At 37.7% G+C, this 18357-nt stretch overlaps 1 protein-coding gene across 2 annotated transcripts in view; it reads right to left on the bottom strand.

The window, feature by feature from the left end:
* Positions 1-18357, bottom strand: part of GABRA2 (gamma-aminobutyric acid type A receptor subunit alpha2) — a 121982-nt gene that overhangs the window by 58942 nt on the left and 44683 nt on the right. For both annotated transcript variants that reach the window (XM_042934036.1, XM_042934035.1), the window contains exon 4: positions 13818-13885. In XM_042934036.1, coding sequence (XP_042789970.1) covers positions 13818-13885 — 68 coding nt within the window. The remainder of the gene's footprint in view (positions 1-13817; positions 13886-18357) is intronic.

Genomic DNA, 18357 nt, shown 5'->3' with positions numbered 1-18357 from the left:
AGCCAAAGTCGGATGTTTAACTAACTAAGCCACCCAGGCACCCCAGGAAATATTTCAATCAAATAATATTTATTGCATATCCACCAAGAAAAAAAGGATTTCCAAATTATTTGCATTTGAATATGCATATAAAATGCACATTCTCAATATATGAAAAAAATATTCTTCAAAGATTCCTTAAAATAAACTTCAGGTTTGCCATGAGTATGTGCTAACAGAGTAAATAATTGCTTGATTTGTGTGTACAAGAATATTGCCAGAAATACAAAACAATGCAATTTCTTCATACATCCTAAGACTCAGACCCATGAATTGAGATTCTAAAAGAAATAAACAATAACAAGATCAACTACAAAATCCCTCAAGTAATAAACAAATAACTAAGAAGCAAATTTAGAAAAAAACAAACAATTCACAAAGATGTAGCAGCATGCAGCTGTCCCATGGTCTATGCTCAGGAGACGTGAGTCTGACTGTGAGGTGAGACTAAGGAGTTGAAGAATCCACACACTTCAAGTATTGAAAAATTCTTTACAGGAAACTTAATCCAAATTCTTTTTCTTAGAGATGCAGTTATAGATAAATTGAGTCCACTTCCTGTTTCCAAGCTTGGTAGGGGCAGAATGTAGACAAGGATATAATTTCCAGTCCAATATTTTAACTACCAATAAGTATGGCTTCCATAATTTGTATTGCAAACAAGGAAGTCACTCTTTATTGCAGTTCATTGTATAAACATGATTTCAAGACCACGTTAAGTCAGCGGAGGCAGCATATTTTTTGGTGCCTGACTACATTAATTATAAGTCAATGCATGTGGCCAATTTCTGAAGAATTATATCTACTCACTGAAATATAACCAAATCGCAAGGCTGCTCTTGGGGTGATTTCTCATTTACTTTGATTTAGTGAACGTATTTTAAAGTAGCAAAATTTATTTTATTTTACCCTTTTTGCTAATAAAGACTAGTCTCTTCTGAGTAAATCCAACCAGTGTATTTCTTCTATAACAAAGAAAAATGTGGTTTATGAAGCAGGTATATAGCTATTAAAGAAACGATACCCTTGGAACATATGGAATGGTTAAGCTCAAACACTTCAAGCTGGTACTCAAAAGGGTGTGAACAACACATGTAGCCCAGTATTAGCATTGCAAAAAATGCAAAAGCAAAACAAAACAAACAAACAAAAAACACACAAAAAAAACCAGAGAAGCTTAAGAACAGAGCAGCAGAGTGCCAATCAACCCCATTAATACAAGACCATAAAACTCTACTATGCAAGCTCACACAAACAGAGATTGCAGAATACCACAGCTACCGCATCTTCTGACCACTGTGCAAGGAAGATAGATGTCTGGGATTTCTACTTGGAACCAGAGGTCGGGTAAGTTTCATGAAAAAATTAGAAACTGATACTGAAGATTCAGAATCTGATAGCGGATTGTTAAAATCTATCTAATTGAAATATTCAAAATGATTAATAGTTATAATAGTTAATTGCAATTCACTTTAGTATAATAGTTTATTTAAACTTCACAATAACCTTATTAAATATGCTAAATATCCCCATTTCACAGTGGAAAATACTTCAGAAGCCATACTCATTAAAAAAGAGAGAATGGCAATCTTTGCACTCAATTATGCTTTCTAATACCAAGCTCTTTTTGTTATACCATATATAAAAATAATCACTGGAGGCAGGACGTCACAGTGAAATTTCCATCTTTTTAGACCAATAAACAGATGAGAGTCACGGATTATGGAAGATTATAGGGAGAATTTAGTTGCAGAGCTGAAAATGAAGCTTTAGAATCTCTGCCAAAGTCTTCTTTCCACATTCAAAACTGACTTAAACATTAGATAAAAAGACAACAAAAATAATAAGTTAGGTAATATAAAATAGATGTTAACAGCATGGGCTCTGAAGTCAGATTGATTAGGGTTCTTGACCTTGACCAGTTTATTTAATCTTACTATTTCAGTTGACTTATCTATAAAATGGTGATAATAATAAAACCTACTTCTTACAAGGATCAAGTTAAATAGTATGTGTGAAGTTCTTAGAAACAGTCTGGACATCAGGAGGGGTAGCCTGATATGAATCACCTTCAAAATCTATTTCTCCCCCCATTCCCCAGACTCAACAAAAGGGCAGCGGGACAAGTAAGAGACACTCAGCAACAAAAGATCACGAAGTAAAGTGCCAGGGGCACAGGCTGAGCCACAAAAGGTCACAAAAAGCCCATTAAAGAATAAGCTACCTGTGTTTTGGTGTGGCGGGCAATAAAGAAGTAACTGCAAAGAAATCACAACTGTGTCCCATGAGAGAACCTGCATATGTCACCCACACAAATGGCACTAATTGCCAAGAGAGAACCACCAACAGAGTAAGCTATAAGTGAAACATATTTTCCTCCTTTGTATAATGTCTCTTTCCCTTGCCCCAACTCTGGAAGACTCAGAAAGAAGAGAGGAAGAGCCTTTTGTCCATGGCACATGCCTTAGCTGTGAACATGGCTGAGAAAAGGGGAGATAATCTAACTAGCATAAAAGACTGATGTTTAAATCGGACTGTCTTGGACCCTTTGATATTTGAGTGAATGGAGAGCTACAGGGTACACTCAAGATATTGTCATGATGTGGGAAAAGGAGATCCAAAAATGAAGTGTTGGTGAGTTTGGTCGGTTGAATCTCTAAAGCCCTTGGGGGGATGTCCAGATACTTTCTTCACAGCATCCAAGTCCCAGCATGATTTCTCCCTCCCTCTCCTCTCTAGCCTGGTGTTAAGCAGTCCCTCCTCCAACTGCACTCCGCCTGTAGCAATGCTGGATACTGCCTCTGATGTGCCATGTTCCACCTTACTACCCAAACTCACTGATGTCTGCTGCAGCGGCTTTTCCCTGCCAGTCCCTACATTTGGCCAACTTTGACTCCACACTGAGAACAAGGACTATGAACACATTCTTCAATGCTGTATCACCAGCATCTAACAAACTGCCTGGAACATAGGAAATAAACAACAATTAGTCCATGAATGAGTGAATGAGAGACATCACTAGAAATGATATGTAGTTGAGGCACCTGGGTGGCTCAGTCAGTGAAATGTCCAACTCTTAATTTTGGCTCAGGTCATGACCTCATGGTTCGTGGGTTGGAGCGCAGAGCCTGCTTGGGACGGTCTGTCTGTATCTCTCTCTTTCACTCAAAATAAGTAAATAAGTAAAAATAAGAATAAAAAGAAATTAAAAGTAGCAACAAGGATTCTGGGCAAAAACAACTCTAAATCTATAAAGAGAAAGTCATCAGCAGACAGATGGTAGAAAAGCTCTCAGATATCTTGCAGCAACCAGTTACCTGCATGCGATACCCCAATCCTTAATTTCACAAGTGTGAAGTGTGCATGTTTACATGTGCGTGTCTGTGTAACTATATTAAAATAACCACAGTAGTCCTTTATTGTGTACAATAGTTGCATTTAGTTATGTTGGCACATCTCAAAAAAGCCATGCCATAACAAATGCTCTGGGAAAAGCTATCTACTATGTTTTAAAGTTTCGCTTGTGGATGGTTTTGCAGCTTTCTTTTTTGGGCAATTGGCTATAAGGCCTTCGTGATCTGGCTCTGAGTTCTTTTCTAGCCTCATCTCACCCCAAATCCCTTGAAGCATTCCAAGCTCTAGTCACACTGAATTTTTGCATTTTACTAAATTCAATCGGCCCTTCCAATTTATGCTAAAACTCTCCCCTCATTTGTCCTCTTTGGTTATGTTCTTTTCCTGGAAACCTTCTCAGATAGAGATATCCTATACCCACATCCCCTCTGCTCTATATTAATCCATAAGTACTTCAATAAAAGCGTGATCCCACTGTTCTAGAGTTGATAACTTTTCTTAGCTGTTTCCCCACATCACTGTGAACAACTTGAGGATAAGCACTGGTTATACTTAGGTATTTCAGCTCCCACACTGTGACAGACACAGAGCATGTACTTAGTAAATCTTGCTGAAATGAACAAACACAACTCATGCCTTGTAGTCGCTCTGATGGTGGTAAAGAAGAAAGACATGTAAAGATTTTTATATTGCAGTATATAAAGACATAAAAACGTGTGAACACCCTGTGATAGAACACAAGGACAAAAAGGACTGACCCTACTTGGAGTAGCCGACAGAGACACCAGAGAAGATGAAATTTGAGCTTGGCCTTGAATAAATGAAAGATCTCCAGTTGGCAAAGGAGAAGGGAAGCCTAACAAGAAAAGTGAAAAACATCTCCACGGAGTTGTTAAAGATAATAGCATGTTCAGAAAACAGTGAGAAGTTCAATGTGGTCTTTAAAAATAAAATCCTCACCGATAGTTATAATGCCTTACAGCTACTGCCCTCTGTCTCGCCTCCTCTCCTCAACCATGTTGCTTAAAAATGTTGCCTCCACAATTTCTGCATTTCCTCACCTCCCACACGCTCAACCCACTGCAATCTGGTTGCTTTTACCACGATCAGCAAATACCTCCTTGTTCCTAATCTAATGACACATTTGAATCCTTTTCTTGGCTTTACCACAACACATGACACTGTTGTTCTCTCCCTACTTTTGCACTGATCCTTTGCATTTGGCATTAAACTATTTTCTCCTGGTGTTGTGGGAAACCATTGGGAAAATCTTCACCATGGGATCCGAGACCTTCTGTGTCTGCCAACAATCTACATGCAACGGTAACCCCGGGAAAATGTATGGGAGTAGCCCCAATAGATAATATCCATTATTCTTGACCAAGGCAAACAAGTTCTACGTGGCTCTCCCCAAAAGACAGATTCCACTCTTGAAACCTGAGGAAAGAATACGCGACCTCAGCGATTTTAATTGAAAAAAATCACTCATTTTCAGCAATCACAGCTGTTGATTATTTGGTTTATAAACGGAATGGGCAAATATTAAGCAATACCCCTCTACTTAGGAAGCCAAGACACCTGCGACTTGGATGTATTTGGTTCCTGAAACCTCTCTCTTGCAAGAAGATAGGATGGAGTCAAACTAGTCACACCGCCTTTATTTGCCCTCTTTTCTGAAACTTTTGCCACATCCCCGAGGTTTTACTCTGAGCAACACCCTTGGGTTCTTCTCATTACGGAACAAACAATACCACCTTCAGTATACAGAATCCTACCTTGACAGAAGCCTGTAAGTGATACAAATATATGACTATTGCACATCACTGCATCTGAGGAGGAATAAAAGTCAGTAGTTTCTAACTTCTGCTGTTAAGGATCAAAACATAGTCTGTTTCAGAGAAGAGAATCCCCCTTCATGTTGACAGATATCCATGGCTGCTTCTCAGTCTCCTTTAATTTTTTTTTTTTTATTCTCTGGGGTGCCAGGGTGGCTCAGTCAGTTAAGCATCCACCTCCTGATTTCGGTTCAGATCATGATTCACCGTCGTGAGATTGACTCCCATGTCGAACTCCACACTGGAAGTGGGATCTGCTTAAGAGTCTCTCTCTCCATCTCCCTCTGCCCCTCCTCTGCCCCCCCCCTCAAAAATCTTATTTATATTCTTGTATTCTAGAGTTTCTGTGAAAGCATGATGAGCATTTCACTTGAAATCTCTTTCCTTGCCCAATGTTATGCATGCCCATGGTTTCAGTTACCATCAAATGGCTTCCCAAACTATCTGCACTCCAGCCCTTCTTCTGAGCTCTGGATATATGCCTGCACTTAGACATCTCCAATTACATTTCTCACAGAGACCCTAACTCGGTGACCAAAGGCATACGTTCTCATTCCCCAAACACCAAAACAAAAGCAAACTAAATTTTTTCCTGCTGTTTGTCATATCCCAGTGAGTGGTACCATCAACCCAATGCCCCAGGCCTTCGTCCTGTGCTTTTCCTTCAACTCCTACATCCAACAGATCACCCAGTCTTACAGATTCTATCATGTGTAGATCTAATAAATCTTTTCAGGTTTTCCATCTTTGGGACCACAATTCTGGCCCAGTCCAGAGTCATTCTTGAGCGGAATAAAACAGCTTTCAAACTATCATTTCCTTTCCCTATCCTCTACTACAAATTACTGGATTGAAGAAAATCTGACTCCATCACATGCCTTCTGTATTACCCCAACCCCCCCCCCCAACCTTAAAATGGCTTGTTGCTGCCTTCAGCATAAAATCAAATACCTTAAACTGTTAAAATGCAGACTGGCATCCCACACAACTAGCAATTATGATCGCACAGATTGTAGAAGGAGCTCAGGAAACAATCCAATCCAAGTGCCTATTGAATAACATTTTAAGGAACATTATTAAAAACTCTAAGAGGAGGGGCACCTGGGTGGCTCAGTCCGTTGAGCGTTTGACTATTTTGACTCGGGTCATGATCCCAAGGTTGTGGGATTGAGCTCCTTTGTCTGGCTCCGTGCTGGGCCTAGAGCCTGTTTGAGATTCTCTCTTTCTGTCTCTCGCTGCCCCTCTCCCTCTGCCCCTTTCCCCTGCTCTCTCTGTCACACACACACACACACACACACACACACACACACACACACACACATACACACACTCCCTCTCTCTCTCTCTCAAAAACAAACACCACACAAACAAATAAACCTTTAAGACGATACTAAAAAATATTGACTGACTAAATGAATGCTCTCAAAGTCTAATTTCTATCCTTCCAAATATCAATACCCTTCCAGTAACCAAATTCTACACGCTAGCTTTGAAGTGAGTAAAGATGATTACTTTACTTGTGATACGGTATACAGAATTCACCACGTTTATAACAGGTCTCCTTATCTAGCTACATTGACAAATAACAAGTTGATAAGAGTTGATAATCTAAGTCTGGTGTCAATTTTTGACCAAATGTCAAGATCTAATAACTCTCAACCTCCCTATGATGTTAACTACCAGAATACTTTATATCTCACTAGCTTCTGGGGATTCTAAGAGATAATGCAGTCTGTTTTCATAGAGACAGAAAAGTATCAACCAAAGGACTTTGAAATGATCAACAAATCAAGGTCAAAGCTTACCTGACTGCTTGCTGCTTAACAGTCTAATGGGAAACTTTGGCTCAGAAACCTGGAGGTGACTTCAAAGTTTGTACTGTTCGATTTCTAACCCTAACACTTAGCACTGCAAGAAATTATCGTTTGGGCTGAGGTTCTAGTCTAGCTTTTAGTGCAGTAATTGGTAGCTCAACTTGAAGAATATGCACATATAGTGAAAATGTTTACTAATATGAAAAAAGACCTATATAGAAACCAAGAAGAAAAGAAAAAACAAAACAACAGAGGAGTGAGTTACAAATTGCTAAAATGCACATGCCTACTACAAACTTTGTCAACTGTCAGCTACTAGTACATTCCCAACTTTAATTACCTTCTTACTCATGAATTTTTTAAATGTTGAAATAAAAGATTTTTAAACTTAATTGCAGACACTGCAATTAGAATCTTTAATTATAATTTAGATATGCAACTTTCTTTGGACAATTACACTAGTTAATGATTCTGAGCTAGCAGTGTGTATGTGTGTATGTGTGTGTGTGCATGTGTGTTTGTTCTTTTGGTTCTTAATTCTTTTTGCTATGCTGCTTTTTCCTCTCAGGCTAATGTCACAACAAATCTGCATCACTGACCTGAACAGGACGTAAGGGTTTGGGTCTATGCACACTGCATAGAAATAAATGAGTGTATCAGCTAACCTACTATAAGGGAAATTAGACTTATTCTTTACTTTTTTTTCTCATTACCAAATTGTTCCTATAAGATATGAGTTAAATATCTTCATATCTACCTGTATATATGAGTAATAGTAATATAAGTGCATCTTCCATATATAATAAATGTCTTCCTCTTTAGAGTGTCACATGTAAGTTTCATTTCTTGGCCACCTATACTAACACAAATTCAAAATCTTCCTCATTATATATTGCTTCTCAGGAAAAGTAATATCAATACTGAAAATAATTCCATTTGGTTATCATGAAGACCAAATAATTTCTTTTCATAAAATGTGCATATGTTTTTGAATTCTGTCTTTCCTAATAGGTTTACAATATGCGTGCGTGTGTGTGTGTGTGTGTGTGTGTGTGTGCGCGCGCACACACATGCATGTGTTATATGTATATAGAGGTCACTCAACTGTAATTTTTCCCACCTTCTTTCTTTAGATTTGAACTAATATCAAACAGCACCTGATGACTGACAAAAACACCTCTTGACTCTCACTCAAAATCCTTCCCATATCACACATTATTATGTACACCAATTATCAGTGTATCAACTCTCAGCTCCCATCCAGGCTCCCCTTTTTTGTGAGAGAGTATGTGTGTACCTATGCATGTGTGTGTGTGTGGGGGGGGGTGTGTTCCTTGCCTGTTCATGATGCTTCACCCCTAGAAGTAGATGCTGCTTTCTGAATTTGCTAGTTCTGTGTTGCTTAGAGTCTTCTTTTACCCTGTTTTATTATATATATACATATATATATATATTTTTTTTTTTTCTTGAGACAGAGAGAGAGGGAATCTTAAGCAGGATCTATGCCCAGTGCAAAGCCTAACACACAGCTCGATCCCACAACCATGAGATCATGACCTGAGCCAAAACCAAGAGTCGGATGCTCAATCGACTGAGCCACCCAGGCACCCCTACCCTGTTCTATTATTAAAGCACCTGTTCTAGCTAATAATTCATTTTATTAGATTTTGTGTGTTCAAGTTCTGTTATAGCTCCTTTGGTTTGACTGAACTGGTCTGATGACAGAATAAGTATGTACCCACTCAGTGGTCTTGCAATTCATCAGACTTCTTCCAAGCCAACTATTGGTAAGATTAAGTAAGCAAGGTGAATAAAGATGGAAATAATGTAGAAAATCTGACATAACCAAAATAATTCCATAGACCGTAATAGGCTAGGTAATTCAAGGAAAATGTATCATTAGGAAAAAGGTCTAGGGCCTTCAAGTGTCTCAAGAGCCTACTAAGATGTTAAATATGTACTTCAGTTCAGGGAATATCTCCATATAAAAGTGCAGATGTACACACACACATACACACTCCAAAATAGAAAAGGGAAAGTAATAAAATAAAAATAAGTAATTTTGTTTAAATGTTGCCAACTTCAATTCCACTCAACTCAATTTAACCTATATCATATGGATCCTGAGTGCATTTTAATGTTTAATACAAAGTGTGGCAGGGCCCCCCATATATGAAGCGTATTTGGAGCCGGCTAGAATTGTTTTAAAGTTCTTGAGCTAGATTCACTGAAGAGGGCAACATTTTTAATTCAACTCAGATGAAGGAGCTTAAATTTGTTCTGCTGCTAATGACTGCACACCTAACAACAGCTACCAGCTTTTTACTTTTAACTTTTGTGCATCAGCTTGTTAATATGTACCTTATTTTTAAGAATGACCGCAGCAAACAGAACCAAAGGCATGTAACTGCTAGGATTATGATTCCCAGATAATGACTGCTTGACTCACACATGGTCCTGCCCAGTTCTGGGGCATGTTGACCTTAACCTTTCAGTCTTCAACTTCACATGTCAGCACTCCCCGCTCTTGGTTTCAACTTGACATCCGTGGATTCCTAATGTCGAATGCTAAGCTTTAATTCTTGCAGGAGAATCGTAATGCTTTTCCATTTTTTTTTCTTACTTGACTTCAACCAGAATTTAGGATTTGTAAAAAAAATATATATATAAATTTCCCAGGGCACCTGGGTGGCTTAGTCGGTTGAGTGTCCGGCTTTGGCTCAGGTCATGATCTTGCGGTTTGTGGGTTCGAGCTCTGCGTCAGGGTCTGTGTTGACAGCTCAGAGCCTGGAGCCTGCTTCCGATTCTGTGTCTCCCTCTCTCTGCCCCTCCCTCATGCATGCTCTGCCTCTCTCCCTCTCTCTCCTTCCCTCTCTCTCTCAAAAATGAATAAACATTAAACAATTAAAAACAAAAAAAACAAAAAGAAAAAACATAAATTTCCCAACAAATGCCTGCAAGGAATTCCTGCATGAAGCACCAAATGATCACAGTTTCTTTTCCTTTTTTCTTTTTTTCCTCTAAATTTCAGCTTAAGTAAGGTATAATTGACAATAAAATTATAAGATAATTAAGGGTACAAAGTAATGACTGATATACATATGCATTGTGAAAGGCTTCCCCCATTTGGTTAATTAACACATCTATCAACTTATATTTCTCTTTGTGTGTGTGTGTGTGTGTGTGTGTGTGTGTGTGTGTGTGTGTGAAAACATTCAAGCACTACTCTCTTAGCTAATTTCAATTATAAAATATAGTGTTATTAACTACAGTCACCATGTTTTACACTGGATCTTCAGACCTTATTCATCTTGTAGCTGAAAATTTGTACTCTTTCACCAACCTCTCCCTATTTCCTCCACCCCTAGCCCCTAGCAACTACTTATCTATCCTCTGTTTCTGAGGTTGAAATATTTTTATTTTTTTAATTTTTTTTTTACATTTATTTACTTTTGAGAGACAGAGAAAGACAGAGCACAAGTCGGGGAGGGACAGAGAGAGAGAGGAGACACAGAATTTGAAGCAGACTCCAGGTTCTGAGCTGTCAGCACAGAGCCCGACGCGGAGCTTGAACCCGCAAACCACGAGATCATGACCTGAGCTGAAGTCGGGCGCTCAACCAACTGAGCCACCCAGGCGCCCCGGAGATTTTTTTAAATGTATTCCACATACAAGAGATAGCATGCAGTATTGGTCTTCTTCTGTCTGGCTTATTTCACTTAGCATAATACCCTCAAGGTCCAGATTGTTGCCGCAAATCCAGATTTTTGCTTTTCCCCCATGGCCAAATATTATTCATATACAAATCTATATGAATTACATATGTGTGTATAATATATATAACGTTTCCCTATCTTGGCTCTTGTGAATAATGTTGCAATGAACATGGGAGTGCAGAAATCTCTTTGAAATCCTGTTTTCATGACCTTTGCATATATACCCAGAGGGGGAATTGCTGAATCATACAATAGTTCTCTTTTCAAATTTTGAGAAACCCTCTTATAGTTTTCCACAGTGGCTGCACCAATATACATTTCCACCAACAGTGCACAAGGGTTCCCTTTCCTCCACATCATAAACAACCCTTATCTCTTGTCTTTTTAATGACAGCCATACTAACAGGTGTGAGGTGATACCTGACGGTGGTATTGATTTGCATTTTCCTGATGCTCAGTGATGTCGGGCACTTGTCATGTACCAGTTGGTCATTTGTATGTCTTCTTTGTAAAAATGTCTATTCGGTCTTCCTTTATAAATTGGATTGTTTGTCTTCTTTTCTATTGAGTTGTGTCAGTTCTTTATTTTGGCTATTAACACCTTATCAGATATATCATTTGCGGGTATTTTCTCCCATTGTGTAGGCTGCCTTTCCATTCTGTCGACAGCTTCTTTTGCTATGCAGAAACTTTGTAGTTTGATGTAGTCCCACTTGTTAAGTTTTGCTTTTGTTGTTAGATCCAAAAAACCATTACCAAGACTGATGTCAAAGGGCTTCTCTCCCATGTTTTCTTCTAGGGGCATTACGGTTTCAGGTGTTCTGTTCAAGTCTTTAATCCATTTTGAGTTGAAGCTCCCTGCTTTCTAAATGTATGTTAGTAGTCCCACAGTATGGTCAGAAGAAAAAGAAGGAGGATTAGTCTAATCCATTGTCACCACTGGAAAAAAGTCAACTTAAACATTTTGCCAAAAATATATGAGTGAGTGTGTCTAAAACCTCCAGGAAATAGGGGCGCTTGGGGTGGCTCAGTCGGTTAAGTGTCTGACTTCGGCTCAGGTCATGATCTCACCGTTCGTGGGTTCAAGCCCCGCTTCGGGCTCTGTGCTGACAGCTCAGAGCCTGGAGCCTGTTTCAGATTCTGTGTCTTCCCTCTCTCTCTGCCCCTCCCCTGTTCACGCTCTGTCTCTGTCTCAAGAGTAAATAAACATTAAAAAAAAATTATAAAACCTCCAGAAAATAAACATTTCATATGTCTAAAAGAAGTATATATTTTTCTATTTTTGATTTTTTTAGTTAGAATAATAAACTTTGCAAAAATACAAACACAAAAAAGCAAAAACATTAAAAGTAACTGTAAGCACCAATATTCACAACAAAAAATCCACAACATTGAAAAATTTGATATTTGGGGTCCTATCTTATTTGCCTTTCTGATCTGGCTGGTAATAAGACATCAAAAGTAACATTAAAAGAACCTCCATTTATATACTATCCTGCTGGTTTTTCAGTGTAGTGCTTGACGAAATTCTGACTCTGATTCCACATAGAGGTCAGGTGCTCATTCTCTCTCTTTCTAATATTTGAGAGCATCTACCGAGACCAAGTGTACAGATATATTGTCTTTATAGCCAACCAGTAATGTTTGGAAGATGTATTCAGGCTAAATAGGTCTCTGTCATCTTTTCAAGTTCCTGTACACTTAAAATTGACCTGTAGAAAGAGGCAGATTAATATTTCAGATCACAATAGAGATACTGCAAGGGAGGGAGGAGGATTATGTTGAAGAGTAGTATTTTTTTCTGTTGCTGTACAATTGTGGCTTAGGCCTGGAGTTAAGAGGGAAAAAAGCACTTAAATCTGCACATTATATAATACGAAAGAACCTCAAAGACTTGCCAGTGTTCGGTATCAACCCCATCCCCAAAGCTGGGGATCATTACCCCTCTGCCACCTTTCATTTTCAGGTGTCCAAGTCAATTTATGAAAAGGCCCATGAGGGGTACCTGGGTGGCTCAGTCGGCTAAGCGTCTCACTTCGGCTCAGGTTATGATCTTGATCTCACAGTTCCTGAGTTCCAGTCCCAGGGCTCTCTGCTGTCAGGGCAGAGCCCACTTTGGATCCTCTCTATGCCCCTCCCCCAAGTGCATGTGGGTGAAAGTGTGTGCTCTTTCTCTCTCAAAAGTAAATAAACATTAAAAATTTTTAAACGTACTGTGAGGTCAAACAAGTGATTCTGGTGGAAGACAAAGCAAATTTCTTAAAGGACAGAAGTAACATATCTGCTTCCTGAAGGAAAGGTAGAGAGGTCCCAACGAATTGGCTAACGTTTATAATTGTCCGCATTAGAGGAAAACTTTGTTTTTGTGTTTATTCCAATGAAAAACCTCCACATTTGGCATCCCTCCCCATGGGTTATCCGAGAAAGAAGTCAGGGAAGGGTGACATGGTGGAGGGTAACCAGACAAAGAAGGGATAAGGGCATTTCCTCTAATTCTCACTTCCTGGGCCATAAGGAAGGTGGATGAAAAGTATTTCAACAAAAATTTCTATAACTGAGCACTATAGTTAGCAGTAGAAATGGAAGAGTTAATACTAAAATTTTTACGCTTAATCAATAATTATCTATGATGTGTCTAGCCCACCAGTTTCTACCCCAACTTAACAATTTCCCTCTTACACTCATCTCATTAAAAATAAATAAATAGACAGTGGTCTACAAAACTGTCCAGATTTTACTTATCAAACTCCAAGCAGGTCCTTGAATCCTAGAAAATGGTCCTCAGTAATATAATTATTTTTATTTAACTAATTGTTTACCACACTGTAGCTAGGTAGACAAGCTATGAAAAGAGTATGAAATACAAAGTGTTAATATAAACACTCAAGCAGGGGTAGTGTATTGATATAAACAAGTATCTTTAATTCTCCAAGTATTGGGATAGACTAAATAGGCAGACACATAATTCTACAACACTAAAATTGCCTGTTTATTTTAACTTCCCCCCATATAACGGGAACATTTTATGAAGTAAAAATACTATTTAATGAAAAACTCACCATATCTGTATCTGAGACAGGGCCAAAACTGGTCACGTAGATGTTAGTGAAGACTTCAGTAATACTGTCTGGCATGAGAAAAAGAGATTAAACATAGATAATACATAATGAGAGCCACGGAAAGAGAAGGGGTCAAGTACATGGAATGATTAGAAGGCTGTGTGATACTTAGGAATATTGCTCTTTACTTTCTTTTCAACCTTCACAAACAACAAACATTTCTACATTGCTCAATTATTTTATAGGTTCTCACAACCATAAATGCTAAACGCCCAGAAGTATTATGACATTCTTACTTGGAAACTACACTGGATTTAGAGCATTTCGTTTTAAACATAGTTCTGAGAATTAGTAATGTCTTAGAATCTATCTTCGATGAACTAGTTTACAATAAATTTACTATCAGTGCTAAAAATAAAGTATGGTTCGTATGGTTACTGTTTGATATAGTCCTAAATTTTATTTTTAAAGTAAATATTTCAGATGGTATTTCATGATGGTACAGGTTTAGTTTGTAGATTGTAAACTAGTATATCTTCTCAGTAAAGCATAAAAATGAATTATTAATCATTAGAAGTAGTTCAAATTAATATAAAAAGCATAATTATTCAGTGCCTTAAAAATAAAAGCAAATAACACATTAATCACAATGGATTACTTCCAAACAAACTTGCCTTTACATGTCCTTAGGAATGTATGAAATGCTAAGATTGAATTGAATTAGATTCAAAAGTTATGCAACTTACTAACTATAACACAATTAACTAGACTGCTCTTTTAACCAGGTGATTTAGATCTTTGGTTTTAAATAAGCCAAATGGTGATGGGGGAAAGGCTCAAAGAAAAGATTTCAAAAGAAAAATTCTTCCAAGGTACTTATATTAAAAAAAAACAACAACAATAAATCCCTAATTTTTATTATCGTGAATTGAGTGTCTCCTCTCCTGTCAAATCTGTAATTCCACGCAAACAATATCACAGACTATTTTTAATATTATGCTGGACACTAATTCACCACCATGAAAGAGAGAGTAAACAAAGTTTGGGGTATTGTTTCTACTGAGGCAAAAATTAAAAGTAAAAAGGGTTTTGAAGTAACAGAGGAGGCTTTGAATGTTTACGCTTCAAAAGGCTTGAAAGATAATAACCTGCATGACAGACCTACGAGGTAGTATCTCTGTTACCATCTCACTATACACGTACACTGATGTGCACACATAAAGGTAAGGAAATGTGCCCAGTGACCCCACATGGTAGAGTGAAAACAGCCAGGTTTTAGAACCCAAGCAATCAGGCTCCTAAGCCGTCAGGGTAAATAAACCAAAGCACTAATCACAGTCAATAATACATTTGAAACTAAAAATGTTTTCTCATTAACTTTCTGTTCGCTGTAATACTCTGCACCAAAAACATGTAGTGTTCTAAATAAAGGCATTTATTCAACTTTATTATTTTTCTATCCTAGTTGATTCCCAAAACTGTTTTCATGAAATTTTACCATAAAACTCACATGAGACACAAATATATTTATAAAGTTAATTCTCAGCCGCCAGATACCCCAAAGACCTGAACAGGGTCAAGTTCATGGGCATGCAGCTCCTACAGTGTCATACAGCCCTGTGCTCAGAAAAGCCCACTTGGGTTTAATGTCCTGTTTTTGCTCTCCTGAAATTTCTTACTCATCTTTTGAATAAAGGGCCCTTCATTTTCATCTTGGACTAGGCCTCACAAATTACGTAGCTGGTCCTAGACGTGAATTATATGTGCTATTAGAAAGAACTTACGGAAATGAGACTCAGGTTTCTTTGCTTTTTCCTCTTATTCATACCGAATCAATACTGTCACATTTATTCAATAAGCAATTGAATACAACTTTAGTCACTATAGATATCGATTTAAAATGTTCCAGAGACGAAAAACGTAAATGCTGAGGTAGTCTTCAGCCAAATAGAGGCAAATGAAATTACTCTCCTTAGTCTGGAGTAGTAAAGTTAGAGAAGAGAGATGACAAAATGTGTGAATATATTCATGCTAAGGATATGAGGAATATTCCCTATATGCCAAATGGCAAGGAAAGAGTACAGAAGAGTGTTATCAGTACCTCGTGGCTGCAGGAAAGTGCCAGCTAAGAATCCAAAGAGAGAAAAATAAGATTACCCTCAAAGCTCTAAGCAGTAAGAGCAACACCTAAAGACACAGATATGCAAAATTACCTTAAATAAATGATTTCATGGTTTATTAACTTCATAAGCAGAGTTAAAGAACGTATGCATTGCAGGGAATATTCTCCTGCTAGAGAAGTTCAAAAGAAGGAATATCAGCAAGGCAAACACGGACCATGAATACCCAAGAGCTGTCTGAGATCGAGAACGTGATTCTTGGTTGTGGGAAAAGAGTTGTAAACAACAAACGTGAAACAATAAAACATTTTGCTGTGATGACTACAGATATCTAATACATCTAACACAGCTTTCTAAGGTTCTACATTCAAAATGCTGTTGTTGATTATAATTTGCCTTTCCATAAGAGAAGAGAAGGGAAAGGAAGGAAGGGGAGGGGAGAAGAGGAGCAAAGAAATGAGATTTTGTGAGTATAAGTTAGTTTGATATCTTGTGACACTAATATGTCAAGGTCCATAGTATCTTCTGGTTAATTTTTGTTCCCCCATATGGATTTAGAACAGGGTTGAATTGTGTTGTTAATACCTGCTATAATATTCTGATTCTCGTGGACAGTTGTCTATTAGAGTAAGCAAATGAACTGAAAATCTGGTGGCAACCCCTGTCTCTTCAGTTTAAGGACTATGAAGATCTTCACCTTGACTCTCCTGACTCACTGCTTTCACATTGACTATTATCTCTTTCTCTTCCCTTCTTAGTTGATTGCTTATCTGCCTCTAAGTCTCTATTTAAATGTTCTCTCCTCCGAGAGAGGTCCACTCTGCCCCCTGTATAATGTAAGTCTACTTCCCTCATTTTTTCCCTCTTACACTTAATTTTTTTCATAAGATATTTTAGAATTTGTCATTATTTTTATTCCTTAATTTTTGTATTCATTTTTTAGGGTTTTTGTTTGTTTGTTTGGTTGGTTGGTTTATCTCCCCAACCCAATTCAGATTCACAAAAAGACAAGGACTATGTCATTTCTGTCCACTGTTCTATCACCAGTGCTTAGCACAATGCCTGCCACATATTAGGTGCTTTATGTTTGAATTAACAAATAATTTCTAATTATAGTTCATGTAGATTATACACCTTTCTCCCAAATATCTCATCAACATTACAAATGGCTATGAATAGCTAAATGGGCACTGTCATTAGTGAAGACAGAGCCCAAACTATCCACTGACAGAGGGAGGTTGAAAGCATATGAAATTGCATCCCAGTGAAGAAAATTTAAATCTAGAAAAAGGGAAGAATAGACCTAGAGAAAGCACTATTTTAGTGGAAACAAAGACTTAACTGCTGATCAGTAAGCAACTTTTAACAGAAATGTATACCATGAGTTACCTCAAAATAATTATTTATAAGCTAAATTCTTGGCCTTAGAAATGCCAACAGCATAATATGCCAAAGAGGATCTTCTATATAGATTTTTCCAAAGGCAAAACAACACGAGGTTAATATTAGGTACTTGAGGAGAAATAATGAATGCACGCAGTAAACGTTAACGAAGGTGTGATCCTTAGGAACAATCATCAAATTCAGGATTTGAAAGGCACCTATCACTGGGGAGAGAGAAGGGAATAATCTGCACAAGGTTACAGAGGGGGTTTCTAATATATTCTGTTGTTTTCCTTCTTTTAAAATTCATCTTAATTTTGGCAAATTCTAAGATTTGATGAAGCTTGACATGAAATAAATGATACTATTCTCTATACTCTACTGAATGTTTGAAATACTTCATAAAAAACAGCAAAAATGGCCCTGAAGGCTATCCAAAATGAACATATCAATAGTTTTAAGAAGGGCTTAAATTCATTGATAAAATTGTTCTTCATTGAGTAATGTAGCATACAATAAAAGCCAAACTCACTTTTTAAAAATCCTTTGCAAATAGCTAAGTTTGGTTCCTGAAGACAGTTAACATGTGTAGGAATGTGGGGTATCAGTTGCAAAGAAAGACAGATGTTGTATCAAAAGAGATACAATGTGCCACAAAGATGAGAATATTCTCTCTACATATATGGCAGCAGGGAATTCACTGAAGGACTCTGGGAGAATGTTAGTTGCAAGGCTATTATACTGGAAATGTTATGTTACATTTTTAATGTGGTTCTCCTGAATCAATGGAGATTGAAGACAATGTATCCAGTTTGGAAGATGTTGCAGTAGCTAAAGAAAGAAAACACAAAACAAAGCAAAACAAAACATGACACAAAACATGACATTGAGAAAAGGAAAGTGTAGAAGAAATCAAGAGAATAAAGTTTGGGTTTTGTAAAGTAGTACTGTTTTGTTTTTTTTTTTTTTTTTAAATCTTTATTTCTGGGAGAGTGCAATCAGGGGAGGGGCAGAGAGAGGGGGACAGAGGATCTGAA

The sequence above is a fragment of the Panthera leo genome, chromosome B1, assembly GCF_018350215.1.
Source record: "Panthera leo isolate Ple1 chromosome B1, P.leo_Ple1_pat1.1, whole genome shotgun sequence".
Lineage (NCBI taxonomy): Eukaryota > Metazoa > Chordata > Mammalia > Carnivora > Felidae > Panthera > Panthera leo.
This window is presented reverse-complemented; position numbering and strand designations above follow the sequence as displayed.